The 26150-nt window shown below is 49.4% G+C and overlaps 1 protein-coding gene across 4 annotated transcripts in view; it reads right to left on the bottom strand.

Annotated features, from left to right (window-relative positions):
* Positions 1 to 26150, bottom strand: part of CLYBL (citramalyl-CoA lyase) — a 281736-nt gene that overhangs the window by 27532 nt on the left and 228054 nt on the right. For all 4 annotated transcript variants that reach the window (XM_060191823.1, XM_060191822.1, XM_060191821.1 and 1 more), the window contains 4 exons: positions 10221 to 10409; positions 5336 to 5437; positions 3594 to 3687; positions 1382 to 1549 (listed from right to left, as the gene is read on the bottom strand). In XM_060191823.1, the coding sequence (XP_060047806.1) occupies positions 1382 to 1549; positions 3594 to 3687; positions 5336 to 5437; positions 10221 to 10409 (553 nt within the window). The remainder of the gene's footprint in view (positions 1 to 1381; positions 1550 to 3593; positions 3688 to 5335; positions 5438 to 10220; positions 10410 to 26150) is intronic.

Raw genomic sequence — 26150 nt, 5'->3', positions numbered from 1 at the left:
TTTCAAAGAAATTGACTGACTTCAGTTGCAGAAACGCAAATTTCAGTGGGTCCTCAGGCTCCTGGGGGCCTGAGTGATGGGGCCTAGTAATCAACCTCACGGCCAGATTGTGGGGCCCCGCTGGTTCCCAGAGCCAGCCAAGCCCTCAGGTGTCACCAGGTGCTCCGACACCGGCAGGTGGCAGAGAAAGCAGGGGCTGGACTTGACAGAACCAAATCAAACAAACAAACAAACAACAATGACTAGGAAGGAGGCTGGGGCTTGGTGGCCCATGCTTGGCACGTACGAGGCCCTGGGTTTGACCCCCCCACTCAACTCTCTCCAAACAAGACCAAGAAACTTACGCTTTTGGGAGTCGGGCGGTAGTGCAGCCGCGGGTGCAAAGTGCAAGAACCGGCATAAAGATCCCAGTTCAAGTCCCTGGCTTCCTACCTGCAGGGGGGTCGCTTCACAGGTGGTGAAGCAGGTCTGCAGGTGTCTGTCTTTCTTTCCCCCTCTGTCTTCTTCTCCTCTCTCCATTTCTCTCTGTCCTATCCAACAACGACATCAATAACAACAACAAGGGCAACAAAAAGGAATAAATAAATATTCACAGGTGGTGAAGCAGGTCTGCAGGTGTCTCTTTCTCTACCCCTCTGTGTCTTCCCCTCCTCTCTCCATTTCTCCCTGTCCTATCTAACAACGACAACATCAATAACAACAACAATAATAACTAAAAAAAAAAAAAAAAAACCAAGAGGGAGCTGGGTGGTAGCACTGCGGGTTAAGCGCATGTGGCGCAAAGCACAAGGACCGGCGTAAGGATCCCGGTTGGAGCCCCCGGCTCCCCACCTGCAGGGGAGTCGCTTCACAGGCGGTGAAGCAGGTCTGCAGGTGTCTGTCTTTCTCTCCCCCTCTCTGTCTTCCCCTCCTCTCTCCATTTCTCTCTATCCTATCCAACAACAACAACATCAATAATAACTACAATAAAACAACAAGGACAACAAAAGGGAATAAATATTAAAAAAATTAAAAAAACGGAAAAAAACCAAGGGTAACAAAAAGGAAATAAATAAATATTAAAAAAAAAAAAACACCAAAAAAACTTATCCCTGTGAGACTCAACCTGCTGCCCTCTGGTTAGCAAAAGCTGAACATGGCCCAGAGGATGGGTGGGGGTGGGGGTGAGAGGAACGTTAACTATGAGGAGGAGGAAAGGGAAGGAGTGATTAGTTGTTGGACTTGCAAAGCCAGAGAGGAGCACACCAGGTCCTCGCTCCAGATGGCTTCCTCAGAGAATAGAGTGAGTGAGGGGACACCTGGGTGCATGGGACACCCAGGCTTCTGGTTAGGTTTCTAGGACGTCACATCACTGGGCACCAGACCGTACACCAGACCGTACCCGTAAATCCCATGGCCGCGCCTTCTCTTGCCTGCCTGCGGAGCCCTTCTGTGTCCTGGAAGTCGATGAACACCAGGTCGATGGCCTGCAGACCAAAGGCCTTGGCGGTAACCACGATCTTCTGCCGGGCGTAGAGAATATCTTGTGTGTCTTTGCTACTTGTTGCACCTGGGCAGTGGGTGGGGGGGTTGGGGGATGTGGACAGAGACAGGAGAGGTCAGCTTTGTAGACCCAGACCAGGCCAAGACTCTGGAAAGAAAGTTCTGGCTTCCCGAGGGGCTATGGTTCAGCATGGACTCGCAAGGCAGTGAGGAGAAATCTATTTACTTAGCCGGGGCCTTTCGGTATAATTGCTGGCAGGTACATCCAGGAAGAGCCCTTTCTGATTCAAAAAGACAAAATCCCAAGGGCTGGCTTGATTGGTAACAAAGGACTCCTGGATATATATGTGTATGCGTATGTGTATGTGTATATGTATAATTATTATTTTTTTTGCCTCCAGGATTATTGCTGGGGCTCAGTTCTGGCACTATGAATTCACTCCTCCTGGTAGCCATTTTTTTCCCCACTTTACTGAATAGGACAGAGAGAAAGTGAGAGGGGAGGATGAGATAGGGAGAGAGAAAGACAGACACACCTGCAGACCTGCTTCACTGCTTGTGAAGTGACCCTCCGGCAGGTGAGGAGCCAGGGGCTCAAACCGGGATCCTTGTGCTTTGTACTATGTGTGCTTAACCTGGTGCACTACTGCCTGGCATATATAGATTATCTTTTTTGCTTTTTTATTATTTATAAAAAGGAAACACTGACAAAAACTATAGGATAAGAGGGATATAACTCCACAGAATTCCCACCACCAGAACTCTGTATCCCCATCCATTCCCTTGATAGCTTAGTCCTATTCTTTAACCCTCTGGGAGTATGGATCCAAGGTCATTGTGGGATGCAGAAGGTAGAAGGCCTGGCTTCTGTAATTGCTTCCCTGCTGAACATGGGCATTGACAGGTCGATCCATACTCCCAGCCTGTCTCTCTCTTTCCCCAGTGGGGCAGGGTTCGGGGGAATCGGAGCTCCAGGACACATTGGTGGGGTTGTCTGTCCAGGGAAGTCTGGTCGGCATCATGGTAGCATCTGGAACCAGTGATTTGGTGGGTTCCCGAAGCCGTTCTTGTCCTGTCTTGGTTCAGTCCCAGGTGGTCTCCTTTGCTGTTCCTAGCTGACCCGGGAGAGGAGAGGAGAGAAACACAGCTGCCACTGCTCCGTAGCCCCGCCTCTGGAACTGCCTATATAGATTTATAAATAACTTTTCCCCTTCTTGTCATCGTGTGGCCTTGCCCGAGACAGCACCGTTAAAGGTGCTTGGGGCCTGTGCAGGAAACGGCTCAGGCCTCTGTCTGTTCAGACTCATGGCTGCCATGCCCTGTCACACGTAATGGAGTCCCTAAGCCCTGGGCCCCAGCTTCTGTCCAGCTAGAGAACTTGGAGGGAATGAACGGGAGGCACAGATTTCGAGAAGAGTCGGTAGAAAAGTGTCCCCTGCTCTGTCGTGTACACAGGGGTCCCCTGGGAAGACTGGGATCTACCCCCGCCCCGAGGCGTGCGTGTGGCTGTTTATATTCAGCACGTGGTGCTGCTTCCCCGGGGAAGGGAAGGAAGCTCAGTGGCATTGGCTGTTTTCTAGATGCATCTACAAGCACCTAGTTAAAGGCCTCCCCAGAGCAGAGGCTCAAGACCCTGAACGGTGGGAAGAAAAAAATCGTTGGAAGCAGGCACGCTAGCTCCTAAATATTTCATAACAAGAAGAGGTCTGCAGACAGATTCTGAAGACTGGCTTTACAATCACACGTATAGCAACGGCTCATTAAAGCAGACATGAAATAGCCTTGAAGTGTGAGCTACACAGACCTCAGAGGGGCGTGAAAACAAAAGGCCTAGGCTGGGGAGAGGTGGTTCTCATTGCCTCCCCAGGATGAAGGGAGTCCAGGCTGGCTCCTCCTCGGCACAGCTCAGGGCTTGGCCCAGCTTTCTCACGGTTGTTTCAGAAACACGAGCGGGTGTCGTGTGAGGCAGGGTTCTGGGAGCCCTAAATGCCCAGGAAGGCTGGGTGGCCCCTTTGCTCTGGGGTTGGCAAATACACATTTGTGTAAAAGACAGAGACACGGGGAGAGAGAGAGAGAGAGAGAGAGAGAGAGAGAGAGAGAGAGTCAGGCACCTATGCTGGCTCGGAAGTCTTCTCCTCCAAAGACCACGGCATCCAGACAGAGACCCACGGAAGGCCCGGCCTTTTGTGCCTCTTCACACACGGCCTGTGAAGAGAGCAGACCAGAACCAAATCTCACAAAAAACATAGGAATTCAGAGACACCCAGTGCATTTCAGTAAGAGAAAGCTCCAAGTCCTAACACAGCCACCCTGAAAATGCAGCCCCCAACCCACCCCTTTGGAGAGGAATTTAACAGTGTTCTGGATGGAAGGCCTTGTCTGTACGTCCTGGCTTTGCTGGAGGGACATCCGAGTCGAGTTACAAGACACCTGTATTGGTCCACTTGCAGTTCATCCAATTTTCCAGAGAAACTCTGGAGTCAGCTTTGATTATGCAATGAGTCACTTCTCATTTTCAGCTAAACACACACTTTTTTTTTTGCTTTTGCTTTAAAGAGACTCTCAGACAATGCACATTAAAACTGCAGGAGAAAAGGAAAGATTTTTTTTTTTTAAATTGGATTATTTGCATGAGGACCAAGTTTCCTTAGTAAACAGTCTCGGGATTAAAGACACAAAAACCTACAACTGGGGGGGGGGGCAGGGACGGGGGTGCAGTTTGTGAGGGAGAAAAAGCAACAAGTCATCCAAGCTGTATTACTAAGCAGTGCTGACATTTCTTTGTGAAAATAAAGATGAATGCCATCCGTGGGAGACAGAGCTGGAGGCAGCAGAGATGGAGAGTGGGGAGGACAGAGAAACGGGGGGGGGGGGCTGTCAGTGCTTGTAAGTGTACGCTGTGGATGAAGATGAAGATAGAGAGGCAGCACTTAAGGTACTGCTGCATGGCTGGGGTCTGTTTCGATTAAGTTCTGAGCAGCTCAGGGAAGGCCGGATGGATTTGTACTTAGTCATGTGGACACCCAGGTCAGGAGACTGGAAGCAGCCTCCCCCAACCCCCAAACACCTGCACTCTGCCCCTTGTTCATGGTCTAGTGGGTCTCTGCTGGCTGACCTTCTTCCCAGGACAGTTCAGCTATCTTTCCCTTTTGTCTGTTCTCGGCCTCTCCCCTGCACTCAGAGTTGAGGTGCTCCCTGAATGCTCCAGGGTCAGGTGGAATGAGGCGATTCAAAGGAAAAAGTGATTCAAAGGACCACGGATAAACATACGAGCTGTGAATCTGTTCGGGCTGATGGCTGTCACGGGACCACACAAAGGTGGAGAACTCGGGGCTCAGCTCAGCGCCCTGTGTGCGCAGCTCAGAAAGATTTTAAGCTTTAAGTCAAAACTGACTCGAGGCAGCTGAGCTGGCCCACGCTCACCAGCTTACACACAGAGCTGCAAAGAGGTGAGAGCAATTCCCAACGAAAAGGTGACTCAGAGTTAAAGTTACAAGGATGACAAAATTTGGCCCGCATCCTGTCTGTAGGGGGAACAACTCAGAGTGTTCTTTGCACAGTGCACGTGCAGCTGAAATTATTTTGAGGGGCAAGGAAACATTTCGTGGCAGTCTTCAGGACTGGGAAGTGTCTTGCCACCACGCCAATTTCTTTGTTTTTGAAGATGCTTACAACCTGGTTTTTGGATTCTGACAGACAACAAATGGTGCTCTAGGTTTATTTTGCTTATAAATCTTTCCAGGAAAAAAAAAAAAGATATCTTAAGCAGATGCTAAAATCGAAAGCAAAGGTTTTCTCTCTAGGTAATAAATACAACAATCAATTTACTAGTTGCATTGGAGGGTTTTCTTACCTTAAAATTGAGCAAACCCAGGGCAGTTTCCACAAAAGGGATTAAATTCATTGGCTGTTCAAGTTTTCGGCCTTTTAAGTAGAAGGCAAATTTGTCTGAAAACTAAAATCAAAGAAGTCAGAGATGGTGAGTGAGGAGGAAAACACTAGTCAAACAGTGCAGATACAGAAGTAGTGTCTAAGCCTTTGACCTGAGGAAGTAGAACCCCAGCCGCTTTTCCTTTGCACAGAAGAATTAAAAAAAAAAAAAAAGAAAGAAAGAAAGGAAAGAAAAAGAAAGAAAAGAGGCAAGACTAAAAACAGGGGGAAAGTAGGTACAAAGTTCCCAGAGACAGCCCCCAAGCATCATAATTTTTTTTTTCCCTCCCAAGGAAGCGATTTGAGGCCTCGGGACTGAGAACTGGAAGGAGAGAGAAAGATAGTGGGGGTGAGTGGTTTTGTGTTTACTTAGGACCCCTGGGCCTGGCTGCCGGTGGTGGGCCCCTCATACAATGAGCCTGTCTCTACCTGGCCTTCTGCTTCCTGCCCAGCTCAAAACTGACTGCAGCCACTGGGCTGCTTAGGGCCAGAGTCCAGATCATTCACTGCGACACCATTATACCCTTTGTTCCAAAGGGACTTTTCTCCCATCGGATTTTTTTTTTTTAAAAGCTTACCTAGGAAGACCTTAAAAAGGAAGTTTAATTCTTTGAAGACCAAAGCTTGCCAATTTTTTCCATGAGACCAGTTCACAGCGAGCTCTGTGCTGCCCGTGGGGTAGCCCAAATCCCAAAAATCTATCATCTGGAAACATACAAAAGCTCTCACATGCCCCCCCACCCTTCTAAAGGGGGGATCCCCCAAAACAACTCACAACTCACCATACTCTAAATTGTAAATCTATTATGTCTATCTCGATCTGTAATAAGATGTGGGGAGATTAAAAAAAAAAAAAGGAGGAGAAACCACACTCACAGGTATGATGAAGAGATATAATATATATATATATATATATATATATACACACACACACACATATATATATATATTTGTAAATAAAGATAAAAACAGATCTCTCCATTTTAAATTTAAGGAATATTCAGCTATTAATGGATATCAAAGGAAAAGGGAATTTTAATCATCTCTCCATTCAGTCTCAGTTGGGTAAATCATATCTAAGAGATTTGCATAAATATAAACCATCAAAGACTTTTCATCTTCAAAGGGGGTTTCAAGACCCTCTAAGCTTTGTACTGTAATCATTGCAGGTCACCACCCTGCAGGAACACGGCTGCTATGGCAACATAAAAAAACTAATGCTCAAGGCTTAGCATAATATTCTGACTAATAGAAAGGAAACTCATTTTAAAAGCTGGCAGCCTATTTACCAGAAGCAGGATTAGAGGTGTTATTTCCCCTTTTAGCTGCCCCCCCTCCCCGGCTGGGCACCCTCCCCATCTCCCCCCCCCAAAAAAAAAAATGTAATCACTGGGATCTTTAAAAAGCTTTTGAGCAATTTGCAGTAACTTTACAATTAGGCTAAAATAAATCACAGCTTTCCGTAATGAAGACTTATTCCCAGTTGCTCCTCTGGCCCTATTTCAGCCTCGTCACCTCCTTGGGAACTTTGTGAGGGAGGGGGACACTCCCCCCGCCCGCCCCCCAGCCCCAATCAGGAAAAGGGCACCGTCACCGCAGTTCTACGAATGTGTAAATCAGACCTAACATATGTCCCATTTAAGGCAGAAAACCAGTAGTTAAATCTTCGTGCTTTGGGTGTTATGAGGGTAGTTGAGGCATTCTTTTCTCACTTAAAAAAAAAAAAAGCAGAACAAACAAACAAACAAACAAACAAAAAACTCTCCAAAATAGCCACTGCTCCTATTTCTTACTCTGTGCTAAGTACAAAACCATCAGGTTAAAAACCAAACAAACTACAACAAGCTAAACACTTTGCAATGCATTCCCTCTTTTGAATGAGAGAAGGGGGAGGGAAAACAAAACAACAAAACTCCAATGCCTTTTGTTTTTAAGCCTATAGGGGGCATTTTAAAAATAAATAAGATATTCTAGCCCAGCTTCCCTCATCACCGCCGCCCCCACCGCGGCCCCCTCCCCTTCTTTCTTAAAAAAAAAAATTGCATTAAGTGCGAACACAAAAGGTAAAACTAGTGCAGAAGTTTCAATTAATTTTTTTTCAAAAGGCGACGATTAAATGTTTCCGGCCTGGTAAAGTGTTCATTTCAGCGAGGTGGAGGGGGCCCCCGGGGAGGTAGGGGGTGGGGGGGGAGGAGAAGAAGGGGAGGGGGGTGGTGGTGGTTAAAAAAAAAAAATTCACAAAGGGGACCAGGAGGAGATGAAGTAACTCAGCAATTCTTTCAATTCCAGCGCACACCCAATAGTGCCCTGGAAGAAAGCTCAGTGTTCGGATTTGTGGGAGGATTGTGCCTTCACAAAGGAGGCAGAGTCACGCTTGTTATAGTCCAATAAGCCATGCCAGTCAAACAAGAACCCACACTAGTGACAAAAGGCCAGCAAGAGCTTCCCACACAAAAGGAAACAAGGAAGCCCGTCTTTCAGGGGTGCGCTGGGCTCCGGGTTTGATGCGGTACATAAATACAGGCGGACGGGGGAAGAAATAAACAGCCCTATCCACGCTGCGGGGCTGGAGCCCGGGAGGGGGCTGGAGGCTGGGGTGGGGCTGTCCCAAGAGGAAGCTGGGGGTCACTAGGCGTCAGCTGTGAAGTCAGAAGTGGGGGGGACCCAGGGGGCTCTAGGTTCTGTTTAATCGTGGTGGGCACATCTGAGTGGGCTGGGGTAAAGAGGACCCAGCTTCTCCCTGGTCCCAAGGGGGAAGCTCCTGGCACTTGGGGTCATCAAGGAGCTGCCTGCAGGGAGCTGTCTGAGGGGCAGGGTGGTGCCCGCTGTGAGGCGACTGGGCACGTCAGCCTCAAGGACTGAGAGGGCGTTGAATCACACACACATAGCACAGTCTGCCGCTGGGCACATCGCTGCCATGGCTGGCATGCTTTCCTGGGAGGGTGGTTCTTTGGTTCCCAAGTCTTCCAAATGCACCCAGGGCACTGCTCAATTTGGACCTGCCCGCACCTCAAGTGTGGGCACTAAACCCACAGATTCACCTGCATTTAGAAGGGGCATGGATGTGTGGGGAGCAGCCCTTAATCAGAGCCTCACTGAAGCTGCTCCCAGCCTTGGTGCTGGACAGCGGAGGCCTGTGAACCCCCGTCCCCCACCACACACACCATCCACCCTGGGTCACCCCACCTGCACATCACTAGCTCTGGGCCCAGGAGTGGCCCGCTGGTGAGGAGCTGTGTTTCCTTCTGCGATTCGGAGAATCATAGTAGCAACCCCCCCCCCACTTTAACAATGAAAACAATCATGGCATAATTAGACCCATTTCCAAGTTTTCCTAAGTAATCGGACATGCCAGCCGTCCTGCCTTGCAGGTTTTTATTGGCTGGAAAGGCGGTCATGAAACGCACACACACACCTGCCAGCAATTTAAAAAAGAGCGCACTGTTCAGGAAATAATATCTGTGCTAATTAAAACCACTAGTTAAAAGCTTCCTGTCTATCCCTCGGGTCACCCGAAGGAGTGACCTTGCCTTCTCTCTCTCCCCAGCTTCATTTTTTCATTTGGGGGCCTAACCCGCCTTCTTGTCTCTGATGAGAGCCAGGGAGTCTGGGCCTGAGTCTGTGAGGTCAGGCTCCTGGGGGTGGACATAGCCAGCCGACCCTGCCCTGGCAGTCAGCCCTCAGGTGAATGGGCGGTCGGGGTGGGGTCCACACTCCAAATCTGACTAGAGAGGAGAAACATCACTTCTGAAAGGGAGCTGTTCCTTGGGGCCAGGAGGTGACACAGTGGCTAAAGCCTGGGACTTGCAGGCATGAGGCCCCGAGTTCGACCCCAGCATGGTGTGTGCCAGAATGATACTGTTTCTCTTATCCTCTCTCTTTCTCAGCAGTTAATCAATGAACTGATCAATCCGTGCTGAGGGGAGAGAGAGTGAGAATTGTCTTAGTGTAACTGTAGTAAAACTGACTCTTTAAAAAATATTTATTTGGGGAGTCGGGCGGTAGCGCAGCAGCTTAAGTGCACGTGGCGCAAAGCACAAGGGCCGGCGGAAGGATCCCGGTTCGAGTCCCTGGCTCCCCACCCGCAGGGGAGTCGCTTCACAAGCGGTGAAGTAGGTCTGCAGGTGTCTGTCTTTCTCTCCCCCTCTCTGTCTTCCCCTCCTCTCTCCATTTCTCTCTGTTCTAGCCAACAACAATGACATCAATAACAACAACAGTAGTAACTACAACAGCAAAACAATAAGGGTAACAAAAGGGAATAAATAAGCAAATATTTAAAAAATATTTATTTGATAGGACAGAGAGAAAGTGAGAAGGAAGAGACGGAGAGGGAGAGACACCTGCAGCCCTGCTTCGCCACTTGTGAAATGTGCCCCCTTCAGGTGGGGACCGGAAGCTGGAACTTGGGTCCTTGTACATTGTAACAGGTGCACTCGACCAGTGCGCCACCACCCAGCCCCAGAGGAAATGATTCTTTTAGGTGACTCCTTTCTTCCTAGTCCCTTTCTCCCTCTCTGCACCCAAACAACTCCTTGTTCTGGGCTGCTCTTGAGTCTCTCTCCCTTTCTTTTTTTCTTTCTTTCAACAGTTTGCTTATTTATTTATTGATAGAGGATGAGAGACAGCGAGAAGGTGAGACACCTGTAGCACCATTCCACTGCTCATGAAGCTCTCCCCTCCCTCCAGCAGGTGGAGCCTTGGTCTTTGAACCTGGGTCGTTGTACCTGGAGTGTAATGTGTGCCCTGTACCGAGTGTGCTGCTACTTGGCTCCCAGATCTTGGGCTAAAACAAAGTGGAGGCCACTCACCCACTGGATTTCTTCAGGGCCTTCGACCTTGGGCAGCATCAGGCTGGAAGGAAGGACCCGGGACTGCAGGAGGGCTGCCAGGTCTTCCTCGGCAAGGCCGCTGGACACGGAGTTGATACGCACGCACTTCTCTGTCGGGCCCAGATCAAAGCCTTCGAGGGTTTGCACAATCCTCAGTCGAGCTTCGTTCTGGAAGTGTGGACAAGAGGTGAGTCTGTTTGTCACTGGGAGGAAGTACGATCCAACATCTGCCACTGCCCTATCCCTATCAAGGCAGAGAAGTTACAGGTTAGCTTCTCAGGCTGAAGAAGAAAAATGCAGTTGGTGGCAAACTTCCCTCTTCTCGCAGGACCGGGTTCAATCCCCTGGTCCCCATCTGCAAGGGAAAAGCTTCATAAGTGGTGAAACAGGGCTACAGGTATCTCTTTCCCCTCTCTATTTCCCCCTCCTCAAATTTTCTCTGTCTCTCTCTCTCTCTTTTTTTTAATGATTTTGTTTACTAATGAGAAAGACAGGAGGAGAGGGAAAGAACCAGATATCACCCTGGCACATGTGCTGCTGGGGCTTGAACTCAGGACCTCATGCTTGAGAGTTCAGTGCTTTATCCACTGAGCCATCTCCCAAACCACTCTCTGTCTCCTTCTAATAGTAAATTAATAAGATTAAAAAAAAATCAAACAAACAGAGAAACACTGCTTCCTGCCTTACAGCCTCGGTGTGTCCCATCTCCCACCTGAGATTTTAATCAGCATGCGCACTGAGATCCAGGCACCACTGTTCACATCTGCAGATACCTGGCCACTGGGGACAGGTTCTTGGGGAAAAGTCAATTCACTCAACCTGACTGATTTCCAGCCCCCACTGGAGAATGGCCATATAGGTGTGCTTCTAAATGCTTCTTCGCATTTCATTCCAAATGGAAAGGAGAATAGATGACCAAGCCTCTAGCCAGTGCTAGGCGTGGTGCTAGGTGCTCTGCCCTCAGGCTCACACACGATAAATGGGAGAAGGTGGTGAATGCATGCAACAGTCATCTTGCTACTCAACATATTCTCTCTCTCTCTCTCTCTCTAAATTATCTTTATTTATTAGATAAAGACAGCCAGAAAGCAAGAGGGAAGGGCAGGCAGAGAGACAGAGAGACACCTGCAGCCCTGCTTCACCACTCACAAAGCTTTCCCCCTACAGGTGGGGACTGGGGGCTCAAACCCAGGCCCTTGCGCATTGTAACATGTGCATTCAACCAGGTGTGACACCACCTGGCCCCTCAGCATATTTTCGATAGGAGAAAAGGAAATACTTGTTGGGTGGGGGAAGATAGCATAATGGTTAAGCAAAAGAGATTCTCATGCTTGAGGCTCCGAGGTCCCCAGCACCACCATCAGCGGAGCAGTGCTATGGTGAAAAAAAAAAAGGAAAGAACTTGTTTAACCTTTTTCCACATACCCTATTCCTTTTTTTTTTTTAAAGTGTAGCTTTTTAAAAAATATTTATTTATTCCCTTTTGTTGCCCTTGTTATTGATGTTGTCGTTGTTGGATAGGACAGAGAGAAATGGAGAGAGGAGGGGAAGACAGAGAAGGGGAGAGAAAGATAGACACCCGCAGACCTGCTTCACCGCCTGTGAAGAGACTCCCCTGCAGGTGGGGAGCCAGGGACTCGAACCGGGATCCTTAAGCAGGTCCTTGTGCTTTGTGCCACGTGCACTTAACCCGCTGCGCTACCGCCCGGCTCCCCTATTCCTTTTTTTTAAACCCCTCCTTTTTTCCTGGTGGTTTGTTCATTTAGTTTTTGCAACTCAGTTGAATTTTGACACTCAATCAAAAGCAGCTCAGAAAAAAAAAATGACACTCCAACTTATTCAGCTGGAAGGCACTGCTATCACTAAGCTCCGCTTTCATGAGATGCTAGACAAATTCCTCTTATTCTCTTTGATTTGACAGTCTTTGCTCAGCAGCTAAGAAGAACTGAAAGGTTGAAAATCTGTTTTGGGATTTGAATTGTCCCCTCCCCAACAAAATTGCACACATGCAAACGTCGGGTTTAGGGCCTGGTGGGTGATAAAGTCGAGGAAGGGGTGCTTAGCAAGGGGGGGAGTGCAGCCAAGGAAAAGAAAGCACTGCCCATTAAACCAAAACAAAACAAAAACAACCCTGCAGCCAGCCAACAGCCCTCAGCAAATTCTCACTGTCAGGATGAACAACATATTAAAAGTGGTTTCATCTGGGACAGGGATTTTATGATGCTAATAAAACTTTAAAGCTTCTTCTGGCTGATGAATGTGGTTTTTAAACAAAACAATACAAAAGGAAAAAAAAAGTCTTAACCATATAAAGCCATCCAAACACAGCACTCACCTAAGGAAATGGCAAGCCAAGTGAGAGACAGAAAAAGGAGGCAGGGGAGTCGGGCGGTGGCACAGCGGATTAAGCGCACTTGGTGTAAAGCGCAAAGACCAGCATAAGGATCCTGGTTCGAACCCCCCAGATCCCCACCTGCAGGGAGTTGCTTCACAAGCGGTGAAGCAGGTCTGCAGGTATCTGTCTTTTTCTCCCCCCCCTCTTCCCCTCCTCTCTCCATTTCTCTCTGTTCTATCCAACAACAACGACATCAGTAACAACAACAAAAAAACAACAAGGGCAACAAAAGGGAAAAGAAAGAGAGAGAGAGAAAGGAAGAAAGAAAGAAAGGAGGCAGACAGGATCTGCCCCAGCAGAGAGAGAGAGTCTATGTCCAAGGAGTGAGAGCAGCCAGGCAGCAGATTTAAACTAGACTGGAGGATGCAGGTCTAAGGCCCAGTGTAAGCAGGGAGGGCTTCTGAATGTTCTGAGTTGACCAGAGTGAGGAAACAGTTGGAGAGTTGTCAGGCCAGTGGAAAAAGGGCAGTAGGACCAGTTACAGACAGCTCCGGGGCATCCACAAAAGGAAGAGAGAGAGCCCATACAGTCTCAAGCAAACGTGATGAACCAACAGAGGCTGCCACTGGCTCTCCTGGCCATCAGACCAGCCCTGTGCTCCATGCCAAGCCTTCTGGAGCCTGCTGGTAACGTCCGTCCAATCCCAGGAGGTGAAGAGCAGATGTCAGCCTGGCATTGTGGTTCTGGGCCTGTTCGGAGCTTGGGACAGACGTGTCCTCCTCTGGCCATGGACAGCGGAGTCTGCGGTAGCTCCAGCTACTGGGCGGCCCAGCCTTCAGGTCTCCTTCTGCCAGGAGGCTGGGCTTGGAAGGGGTATGCTGGGGCCTGAGTGATGGAGAATGGAAGATTGCTGGGCGGGTGTGGATTTGGAGACTTGCATTGTATCATCAGTTTGTTTTATCTTTTGCTGCCTGTGCTTCATGCCTGCTCAATCTCGCTCTCAGCAGACTCTTCCCTTCCCTCCTGTCCCCACCTCCCTTTTTTTTTTTTTCTGAATAAAGAGGAAGTGAGACCGAGAGCAGTGAGACACCACAGCGCTGTTCCACCACTTGTGATTATTCCCGCATGCAAGGTGCTCCCACGTGGGGCTGGGGGCTTGAACCCAGGTCTTTGTACATGGTAAAAGGTGTGTTCTATCAGGTAAGCTGTCTCCCAGCCTCTCTACATTCTATTTGCTTTATTTTTGCCTCCAGGGTTATTGCTGGGGCTCGGTGCCAGCACTATAAACCCACTGCTGCCAGCGGCCACCCCCCACCCCCCATTTATTGGAAAATTGAGAAAGGAGGGGAGATAGAGAGGAGGAGAGGAAGAAAGACACTTGCACACCTGCTTCCTGCAGGTGGGGAGCCGGGGCTTGAATCCAGATCCTTGTGTGGGTCCTTGTGCTTAGTACTATATGCACTTAACCTGGTGTGCGTGCCACCACCTGCCGGCCTCCAGTCTCCATTCTATTTTCACCTGCAAGTGTGTCCAAGACTGTAGTCACCCAGCAACATCCACTTCCTAAATGTTCCAGTTGGTGTCAAACCGAATCTAGCCCCTAAATTTTGTTTTGTTCTCTTCGTTTGGACTTGAAGGGGGCCAAGGGCTGGGGGGGGTGTTTATCTAGAGCTCCTGTTCTGAACCTGTTTACCACTCATGTCTCCAGTCTGAATGCCATGGTTTCAGCACATTCCGGCTTCCTTACTCAGAATCCAGCTCTTGTGAAATTGGCTGCAAATGAAATGTCTCCTTCCAGCACATAATCTGATCAGCTCTTCTGCTAGAACCGCAAATACTCAGCATTTTATTAGAGGGACTTTTTTTTTTTTTTTGGTTTGTTTTTTTTGTTGACTTTTGTTGACTCAGTATTAAAACCAAACTCTTTCCAATTCTAGTTCGGTACCTTCCCAGGAAAAACAAAAGGGTGACTTTTGCAGTACAGCGCACATAACAGCTTCCTCAACAGACCACTGCTTGTTGCGATTCCCACCAGCCAGTCTACAGCCACTGGCAAATGTGTGGGTTTCTCTCCTCTCAGTGTTTGAGTGGCCGAATGTGTTCTTGAGAGAAGAAGGCTGTTAGGAAGAAAATCAAATGGGTTCTGGATGTTCACAGTCCACACAGTGGTGAAGAAGGAAAATTCTGCTGATTCTCTATCCCTTCTCCCTCTCTTTTATTACAAAAACTTTTTAAAATTTATTTATTGGATAGAGACAGAAATTTAGAGGAAAGGAGAAGGTGGGGAGGGAGAGATACAGAGAGACACCTACAGCCCTGCTTCACTGCTTGTGAAGCTTTCCCCCTGCAGATGGGGACTGGGGGCTTGAACCTGGATACCGCAATATGTGTGTTTAATCAGGTGCACCACCACCCAGGCCTCCTTCACTCTCTAAGATCTACCTTACCTCTTGCTAGACCCCATTTATCTCTCCTTTCTGCCTCTCACCCTGTCATTCTCCTTCTCTTTCTTTCTCTTTGCCTCCTGTTTGGCCCCAAGCACCCTTTCAATGTCCAGTATAGTTGCCCCCTGGCAGCCACCATGCCCGCAGAAGAGTAGCCTGGGTGAAGTGTCCACATTGCTGGGAGGCAAATGCTCCCTTAGGGGAAGGAAAATAAGGCACAACACAAAAGAAGTCATTAAAAAAAAGACTTTTTTGGGGGGTGGGAACGGGGGAGAGGCATCTTCCTTTGGTAGTAAGATAGGTTCTTCAAAGCCAGGCTTAGAAGCAGCAGTGTTCTAACTGTGTCAATAGCATTGGGAGGAGGTAACTCAGTCTGTCAGAGCACAGGACATGTCTGAGGCCCTGAGGCTGCAGGTTCAATTCCTGACACCACAGTAGGCCAGAGCTGAGCAGTGCCCTGGTCTCTCTCTTTATACAATGGATACTCTCTTTCATTTCATTTTCTTCATTCCCCTGACCTGGAAAATATCTGTATTATTATTATGTTTTATTGACTGATTTATTTTGTCTCTGCGGTTATGCTGGGATTCAGTGCTGGCACTATGAATCCACCACTCCTGGTGGCCACGTTTTCCTCTTTTTTCTTTTCTTTTTCATTGCATAGGACAGAGAGAAGTTGAGAGGGGAGAGGGAGAGGGAGAAGGAGAGAAGGAGAGGGAGAGAGGGAGCAGGAAAGGGAGAGGGAGAGACCTGCAGACCTCCTCCACCTTGCCAAACATCCCCACTGCAGGTGCAGAGTGGGGGCTCAAACCTCAGTCCTTGTGTATGGTACTGTGTGCACTTAACCAGGTGTATCACAGCCCAGCTCCCTAATGATTATTCATTATTATGAATAATCTTTTAAATTTATTTATTTATTTGTGAAAGAGACACAGAGAGAAAGGAAGAAAGGAAGGTGGAAAAAGAGAAGGAAAGAGACCAGAGCACTGCTCAGCTTAAAGTGGCGCTGGGGATTGAACAAGCAACCTAGGAGCCTCAGGCATGAACGGCTTTTGCAGAACCATTATGCTGTTTTCTAAAGCTTAAGTGAATAAATCTTAAATATTGATATAGCATTGGGGGGGGAGATAGTATCATGGTTCTGCAAAAGCCTTTCATGCCTGAGGCTTGTAGGTCCCAGGTTCAATGCCCAGCACCACAATAAGTCAGAGCTGAGCAGGACTCTGGTGGGGAAAAATTGCTAATATACTGAAAAGTGTATGGATGCTCCAGGGTGACGTTGGAGGCATTTCTCAAAGAAAAGGACAGACACCGGCCCAAAGGCCCCGGCACACACTGACAGAGATTTCTGATCTCTGCAGAGACACCGGCCAAAGGCCCCGGCACACACTGACAGAGATTTCTGATCTCTGCAGAGACACCGGCCAAAGGCCCCGGCACACAGTGACAGAGATTTCTGATCTCTGCAGAGACACCGGCCAAAGGCCCCGGCACACAGCGACAGAGATTTCTGATCTCTGCAGAGACACCGGCCAAAGGCCCCGGCACACAGCGACAGAGATTTCTGATCTCTGCAGAGACACCGGCCAAAGGCCCCGGCACACAGTGACAGAGATTTCTGATCTCTGCAGAGACACCGGCCAAAGGCCCCGGCACACAGCGACAGAGATTTCTGATCTCTGCAGAGACACCGGCCAAAGGCCCCGGCACACAGCGACAGAGATTTCTGATCTCTGCAGAGACACCGGCCAAAGGCCCCGGCACACAGCGACAGAGATTTCTGATCTCTGCAGAGACACCGGCCAAAGGCCCCGGCACACAGCGACAGAGATTTCTGATCTCTGCAGAGACACCGGCCAAAGGCCCCGGCACACAGCGACAGAGATTTCTGATCTCTGCAGAGACACCGGCCAAAGGCCCCGGCACACAGCGACAGAGATTTCTGATCTCTGCAGAGACACCGGCCAAAGGCCCCGGCACACAGCGACAGAGATTTCTGATCTCTGCAGAGACACCGGCCAAAGGCCCCGGCACACAGCGACAGAGATTTCTGATCTCTGCAGAGACACCAGGCCAAAGGCCCCGGCACACAGCGACAGAGATTTCTGATCTCTGCAGAGACACCGGCCAAAGGCCCCGGCACACAGCGACAGAGATTTCTGATCTCTGCAGAGACACCGGCCCAAAGGCCCCGGCACACAGCGACAGAGATTTCTGATCTCTGCAGAGACACCGGCCAAAGGCTCCGGCACACAGCGACAGAGATTTCTGATCTCTGCAGAGACTAATTTCCAGTATGTTTTGTCAGATGCAGGGCTCTGGGGATGAACTTTGCAAAGGCCACACAGAGAGTTGGCAGCGATCAGAGTGTCCCACTAGAGTCCCCCAGCCCCCCCCCCAGTCCAGTGGATAATTTCATGCCACAAGCTGCACAGTAAACTGGACGCACAGCTAATGAACTTGTCTTTTCCCACCAGCCGCCATGGTGTGGGGCTCTGGGCCAGATTTTAGAGTCCTGGGGCTCATTACCTTGGGAACAGCCACATTCTGGTGGTGTAAGATAGGGGCCCAGAGAAGTGTCCCCCAGCCCTGCAAACCCCAAGAGAGATGGGTCCCAACAACACCCATCAGAGCTCTGCCCCGGGCCCAGCCCATGTGGGCTTTCTAGCACCTAGCGATTGCCTCAGTCTGCAAAGAAAACAACATCCGTCCGCTTTTCCACTCCAGTGGAAGAGGTGGTCGGCTCGGCGGGGAAGCGCGGTCTTGCCATCTGGAGAGTCAGTCGAGTGTGAAGTACAGTATAGTTGGAGCCCACACTCCGTGGCGACAGCTCGGCAGTCAGCTCATTAGTTCCCAACTTGCAGGGATTAGAGCCACATCAATTCTACCGTCGGATAGGGAGAGACAGACAGGAGGATGGGATGGGGGCTCCAGGAGGCCGTGACACCCGGGAGAAGGCCTCCCCCCACTGGGCTTATTTATATCACAGCAAAGTAGAAACAGACCCCCAAAGAATTCCCCTTGGTAATGGTGTCCTTAAGACCTAACATCTGAATTAGCACCTTGCCCTGAGGTTATGGAGTAAAGGGGGCTCTGCCCCACTGCTACTGGTGGTGGGGGGGTGCAAACTGGGGCAGCTCCTTTGGAAGACTGTCTGGAAAGTCCTTAAACAGATAAAAACAGAAGTATGTTCCAACCCAGTGATAGCTCTCTTGGGCATTTACCCAGCAGACACCCAAACGTTAATTCAAAGGGACTTATGCACCTCTATGCTCACAGCCGCATTATTCACAATAGCCAAACAGTGGGAACAGCCTAAATGCCCATCCACAGATGACTGGCTAAAGAAGTTATGGGAGGGGCTGGGTTGTGGTGCACCTGGTTGAGTGTACATGTTGCAATGCACAAGGACCCAGGTTTGAGCCCCCAGTCCCCACCTGCAGGGGGAAAGCTTTGTGAGTGGTGAAGTGGTGCTGCAGGGGTGTGTGTGTGTGTGTGTGTGTGTGTGTGTGTGTGTCTTTCCCTCTCTATTACCCCCTTCCCTCTTGATTTATGGCTGTTTCTATGCAATAAATAGAGATAATTAAAACATTAAAAAAGGGGGAGTTGCACAGCCAGTTAAGCGCACGTGTCGCAAAGCGCAGGGACCGGCGTAAGGATCCCTGTTCGAGCCCCCGGCTCCCCACCTGCAGGGGAGTCACTTCACAGGTGGTGAAGCAGGTCTTCGGGTGTCTATCTTTCTCTCCCCCTCTCTGTCTTCCCCTCCTCTCTCCATTTCTCTCTGTCCTATCCAACAACGAACAAAATCAACAATGGCAATAATAATAACCACAATGAGGCTACAACAACAAGGGCAACAAAAAGGGGGAATAAATGGCCTCCAGGAGCGGTGGATTCATGGTGCAAGCACCGAGTCCAGCAATAACCCTGGAGGGAAATATATATATATATATATATATTCCCTTTTGTTGCCCTTGTTTTATTGTTGTAAGTTATTATTAGTATCATCTGTTTTCCATCTACACCATGCCTCGGCCTCGCGTGAGCTTAATGTGCAGCTTGGCGATACAAGAATCCGGCATGAAGCCCAGCCAGTCTATCTTGGCGTTACTCTCGATCGCACTCTGTCATTTCACGAACATCTCATAAAAACTGCAGCAAAGGTGGGCGCGAGGAATCACATCATTGTAAGACTGGCCAGCTCCTCATGGGGCGCGAGCGCTTCCACACTGCGATCATCATCTCTGGCATTATGCTATTCCACTGCAGAATACTGTGCCCCAGTATGGTTCCGTAGCCCCCATGTCCACTTGGTTGATTCCAAATTATATTCCTCCATGAGGATCATTTCTGGAACCATCCGTTCCACCCCGGTTCCATGGCTGCCAGTTCTTAGCAACATCACCCCGCCAGATATTCGTCGGGATGCGGCATCATCTAAGTTCATTTCCCACGTCTACGCTCGACCGGACCTGCCAATATACGCGGATATCTTCGCCCACCCTGTCCAACGCTTGACGTCTCGTCACCCAATCTGGTCCCCTACGCCTACACTGAACTTCTCTGTTCCAGTCTCTTGGAAACAGAGTTGGCAGTCAGCTGAGGTAAAGAACAAACACCTCATCACAGACCCCTGCAAGCGTCAACCTGGCTTTGACCTAGCACGTTATGATTGGGCCCTCCTCCATCGCTATCGAACAGGCCATGGCCGGTGCGCCGCTATGTTCCATTGCTGGGGAGCCAGAGACGACCCGAACTGCCCCTGCGGCTCCAGACAGACTATGACCCACATAGTCAACGACTGCCACCTCTCCAGGTTCAAAGGAGGTCTCGAAACTTGACATCAGGCTCAACCTGACGCTGTTGACTGGCTACGGAAGAAGGGCAACCGCTAGAAGAAGAAGAAGAATTGTTGTCGTCATTGTTAGATAGGATGGAGAGAAAAGGGGAAGACAGAGGGGGAAAGAAAGACAGACACCTGCAGACCTGCTTCACCGCTTGTGAAGTGACTCCCCTGCAGGTAGGGAGCCGGGGGCTCGAACTGGGATCCTTACTTAAGCTGGTCCTTGTGCTTTGCGCCACGTGCGCTTAACCCACTACACTACTGCCTGACTCCCGCAAACTATTTTAAGACTTGTGAGAACTCTGGTGGTTCTCTCTAGGAGGTGGGAAGGTGAGGACACAGAACTTTGGTGGTGGGTGTGGTGCGGAGCTCTACATTGTAATCTTACAGTCTTGTAACAGTATTAGTAACAACTACTACACACACAAACAAAAACCACTTTGCCCAGCTCCACCCTCACCAGTCCTCAGCCTGTGTGACAACGATTAGCAGTTTGCAGACAGGTTTGCACAGTCCAGAGCTGCCACAGCCCAGATGGAATCTGCCCAGCCTTCAGCCAGATGGAATCTGGTAAGGCCTCCAGGGACATGAGTCCCATAGAGGACTTTTTACATTTATTATTATTGTTGTTGTCATCAGGTCTATCCCTATGGCTCAGTGCCTACACAATGAATCCACTGCTCCTGGTGGCCATTTTCCCCTTTTCTTTATTAGATAGGACAGAGAGAAATTGAGAGGGAAGGGGGAGATAGAGAGGGAGAGAGACATCTGCAGACCTGCTTCACTGCTAGTGAAGTGTTCCCCTCTGCAGGTAGGGAGTGGGGGGCTTGAACTTGGATCCTTGCACATGGTAATGTGTGTGTTCAAATGGGTGTGCCACTGCCTGGCCCTTAGATTTTTAATTTTTTTTTTTTTTTTAATGAAAAGCATTCAACTCAGTGACACTGTCAAGGAGTCTGTCTGGGTCATCTCACCGCCATGGAATCTGGTTTGTAAAGTGATCTTGCAAGTAGGGAGGGGCACACGTTTGGGGCAGAAGGCGCTGGTGTCAGTGTCTATGTAAAGCTTCTCCCACCTCCCCTAGCTTTAAGGTCAAGTGGGTTTAAAAGGAAAAAGGTTGAAGGGCCTGGAGACTGTCCCACTAAAGGAGTTCTTTCTTTTCTTAAATTATCATCAGGATTGTCACTTGGGCTCTGTGTCTGTGTGGTGAATCCACTGCTCCTGGGGGCCATTTTTTCCTTCTTAAAATTATTATTGGAGGCCTAGTGGTGGCACAACTGGTTAAGTGCACATGTTACCATGTGAGAGGACTAAGTATGAGACCCCTCTCCCCTTCTACAGGGAGGGAGCTTCACAAATGATGGAGCAGGTCTGCAGGTATCATTCTTTCTCCCCTCCTCTACCTCCCCTCCCCTCTCAAGTTCTCTCTGTCCTATCAAAGAAAAAGAAAAAATAATAAAAGAAAAAAGGAAAAGAAAATAATTGCCAAGAGCAGTGGATTTGTCATGCAGTCACCAAGTCCCACTGATAACCCTGGTGGCAATAAAAAATAAATAAATGGGGGAGCTGGGAGGTGGTGCAGTGGGTTAAGCGCACCTGGCTGAAAGTGCACGGACCGACATAAGGATCCCCCGGCTCCCCACCTGCAGGGGAGTCGCTTCACAGGTGGTGAAGCAGGTCAGCAGGTATCTATCTTTCTCTCCCCGCCTCTGTCTCCCCCCCCATTTCTCTCTGTCCTCAATAACAACAACAACAATAGTAACTACAACAACAATAAAACAAGGGCAACGAAAGGAAAAAAACAGTAAAAAAATTTTTTAAAAAAAACTCTACCACAATACTGAACATAACAGATCTAAGATTTCATTCAGTCACTGATAACACTGAAGTTGTAGGTAACAAAAGGAAAAATAGACACATTGAATGTCCCGAGACTTTAAAAGTTTTATGATTGAAGATCCTATCAGTGCAGTGAAAGGAAACTCACAGCGTGAGAGGAAATAGAAGCCGCACAGTAAGGAGCCAAGGACGAGGATGCAGAGTATATCTGGGGTGACATCAGCAACAACAGCGGCGAGTGACAGTCCTATTTGAGACAGGTTGATGACTTGCATAGAACTTTTCCAGAGAACATACATGAATGGCCAGTTAGTACCTGAAAAATGGCCAAGATCAAATAATCATTAGCGACGTGCAAACTAAAACTATAGGCGGAGGTGCACCTGGTTAAACGCACACACTACAGTGCGCAAGGACCCAGGTTCAAGTCCCTGGTCTCCACCTGCAGGGGGAAAACTTCACAAGTGGTGAAGCAGGGCTGCAGGAGTTTGTCTCTCTGTCTCTCTCTCTCTCTCTCTGCTTCTTTATCCACCCTCCCCTCTCAATTTTGTCTCTCTGTCTTATGAAGTAAATAAATACATTTAAAAAATTTTTTTCAAAAAAAATTAGCCACTATCAGACACTTGGGGTGGGGGTGGGGTCATGGTGAGCTGTACACGTACACACACAGTTGGGAAATTATCCTTCTGAAATTCTGCAAACTAATATTCAAGCACGCATAACAGAATGTATATTTAAAAGGAAATTGTAGGAAAAGGATCAGTCAAATGTTCCCCACAATGTCAGGTGCCTACAAGGGTCAAGTGTGAAGGGTGGGGACAGGTGTAAGAGGCTGGGGACAGGTGTAGGGGGCTGGGGACAGGTGTAAGGGGCTGGGGAACAGGTGTAAGGGGCTGGGGACAGGTATTAGGGTGGGGACAGGTGTTAGGGTGGGGAGAGGTGTAAGGGGCTGGGGACAGGTGTAAGAGGATGTGGACAGGTGTAAGGGGCTAGGGACAGGTGTTAGAGGGGATGGACAGGTGTAAGGGGCTGGGGACAGGTGTAAGGGGGTGTGGACAGGTGTAGGGGGCTAGGGACAGGTGTAGGGGGCTGGGACATTTCTCTCTCTTCCCGCAGCCAGCAGGCTCAGCCCTGCCTTGCCTGGCCCCTGAGCTCACCTGGCCTGCTTGAAAAACCCCACCCTCCCAGATCAGAGGAGATCAGGGACATACAGGCAGATACTGCCTCCTGTCTTTCTTATTTCAAGTTAATATTCACATGTTCGTTCATTCACTCACTCAGCAATGTTGGGACCTTGTACATGCACAAGGTACATGTACCTTGCACCACTCCCAAACTGTTTTCTTTATTCTTATTTCTTTGTGTACATATATAAGGAGAGACGGAGAGAAGAGAGACCACAGCACTGCTCCACCACCCATGGAGTTTCCCTTCTGGTACTGTGACACTTCCATGTGGTACCAGGGCTCACACAGCCTGCCTTTTGTCTTTATAATGGGCAGACTATCTGTCTTTTTGCCTCTTACCACCCCTGCCCTTTGTCCGTCTCTGGTTCTCTGCTAGGGCCATAGGGTCCCCAAGGGGCAGGGCCACCCTCAGGGGCGAAGTGACCGGAAATGGATTCCCTTAGGTCAGATGAAAAATAATAGCTGGGGGGCCAGGGGATGGTGTATCCAGTAAACATACATGGGACCATGACCAAGGACCCAGAACACCTGCAGGAGGGAAGCTTCCCAGTCGTGGAGCTGTGCTGCAGATGTCTCTGCCTGTCCCCTTTGTCTCTCAATTTCTCTCTATTCTATCACAAAAAATAATAAATCAAAACAGCAACAACAACAGTAATAGCTGACAGTGCTGTACGTACGGAACTGTTTTTGCTAGAAGCTGTTCTCATGCTGAACTCAAAGACGGAAAAACCAAGGACACCTCAGAGACCGTGCCCGCCACCTGGCTCCAGCTCTGCCCTGCTTGTTCCACAACAACCACAAGGAACAAACAGCCAGCCTGGTACAAGCTGTCTGCGGGAGCAAACTCACTGTGAACCAGAAGTGACACGCGCACGTGCACGCACACATGCGCACACACACACACACACACACGCACACGCACACGCACACGGTCTAGAGATCGCCCTGCCTCCTTTGCACTCTGCCAGGGTCAGTGGATAGTGCTTGGCTGCCTCTGGTTCTGGGTTCACTTCACTAGCTGCCCCCCCAACACATGCACTCTCACAGCCACTGACCCTCCCCACTCCTCAGTCCCCCATTTCAGCCCTAAGGAAGGGCTCCCTCCTGCTTTTCAGCTCCCCTCCCTGTTGTCCATGCCACTGAACTGAAATACTGTTCTTAGTCTCTGGGATCCTTCTCACCACAGCTTGAAAGATGACACTGTCTTAGATTAACTGGGAAGTGATTTATTTGTCTTTGCCCTGTCCCCAGGCCCTTACACCTGTCCACACCCTCTAACACCTGTCCCCAGGCCCTTACACCTGTCCCCAGCCCCTTGCACCTGTCCCCAGCCCCTTACACCTGTCCCCAGCCCCTTACACCTGTCTCCAGCCCCTTACACCTGTACACACCCTCTAACACCTGTCCCCAGCCCCTAACACCTGTTCCCAGCCCCTTACACCTGTCCCCAGCCCCTTACACTTGTCCCTAGCCCCTTACACCTGTCCCCAGCCCCTAACACCTGTCCCCAGCCCCTTACACCTGTCCCCAGCCCCTTACACCTGTCCCCAGCCCCTTACACCTGTCCCTAGCCCCTTACACTTGTCCCCAGCCCCTTACACCTGTCCTCAGCCCCTTACACCTACAGGCAGCAAATACTAAAAGAATAAGTAGGATTATATACATCATGGTAAAGTGTATATTGTCACCATTAAGCAGAGCTGAGCTGAGCAGGGCTCTGCTAAAAAGACAAAAACAAACAAACAAGTGATCACTGGCTCATTTAATAAAGCCACCTCGCCAGGGTGCTGGGTGACAGCCACGTCACGTGTCTCCCTCTGTGATGCTCACAGCATATGCTGGTCGAGGACTTCTGTCAAATCTCCACCCAAGTGGGGCACCATCACTGGGGAAACTGACCCCAACTGTCTCCTCAATGTAAATATCAGGAAGAAAAAAACATTTTTTTCCAACACAGCAAACAAAAAGAAAAGTCTCTCCTTGACTGTTGTGGAGGGGACAGCTGGTCCCCGTCACCAACTTAGCCCCCTTTGCAGGCTAAGTCAGGCAGCTTCTCTCGCCTCTCTTACACTGCTTAGGTAGGCTTGAGTGAGCCCCGGGAAGGCGGGGGGTGGTGGTTTCTGTCTGCATGCCAAGTGCTTCTGCAACACTTCTGCAAGGTGCTGACATGAAGAATCTTGTCTCTGTAAGTAGGCAGCTCTGGAAGTTTACCGACAGAAGTCGAGGTGTTGAATGCCAAGTCTTGGGGTTAAACACAGAGAGGTGAACCGGGGTTGATGGCGGGCTTCAGATAGCTGAGACTTCTCCATCCCTGGCTCTTCCCAGTAGCTTCGAGTGAAGACATCAGGCAGCCAAATGGATCAGCTCCACGGGGGCAGAGAGAGAGTAAAGAGAGTTCTTTCTTGGAGCGCATTAGGCTGGATCAATGTTGTCAACAGCTATTTAGCAGGGATCCCACGCTGGACAGTTAATAGGAATTAGGAAAAAACCTCTCCACATAGGGGGGCTGGTTGTTCTCACCTTTCTGTACTTTGATTTCTGATGCTCAAAGATGCATTCAGTCCTCGCTATCTTTCCAAGGCGGCCTAGAGCCCAGAGCACCCGCCCTCCATGTGTGAGGCCCTGGGTTCACTCTCCCATGTCAGCACCATGGACAGCACCGAGGATGGTGGAACAGTGGTTTGTTGTCTCCCCTCCCCTCTAAAAACATACAGGAAGAGAGTGGGGTAGTGGTGTACCAGGTTGCGTGCACTCGTTACGATGTGCAAGGATGGGTTTGAGATCCTGCTCCCCACCTGCAGGGGGACGCTTCGTGAGTGATGGAGCAGGTCTGCAGGTGTCTGTCTTTCTCTTTCCTTTTCTGTCTCTCCATCCCTCTCAATTTTTCTCTGCCCTACCAAATAAATTAAAAAGAAAAAAATAAAAAAGGAAATAATGGCCGTTAAGAGTGGTGGATTGGGGGGGGTGAATTGAGTACACATGTTACTATGCTCAAGGACCTGGTTTCAAGCCGCCAGTCCCCACTTGTGGGGGGGAGCTTCACAAGTAGTGAAGCAGGGCTGCAGGTATCTCTCTATCTCTCTCCCTCTCTATCTCCCGCTTCTCGATTTCTGGCTGTCTCTATCCAATGAATAAAGATAATTTAAAAAAAAGAGTGATGGACTCATAGCTCCAGCAATAACCCTACTGGCAATAAAAAAATAGATAAATATAAAAAGGTTTTCAAAGATACAGTCAGTCTCATATAGTGAAAGAAACCAC

This window comes from Erinaceus europaeus, chromosome 5 (genome assembly GCF_950295315.1).
Source record: "Erinaceus europaeus chromosome 5, mEriEur2.1, whole genome shotgun sequence".
Lineage (NCBI taxonomy): Eukaryota > Metazoa > Chordata > Mammalia > Eulipotyphla > Erinaceidae > Erinaceus > Erinaceus europaeus.
This window is presented reverse-complemented; position numbering and strand designations above follow the sequence as displayed.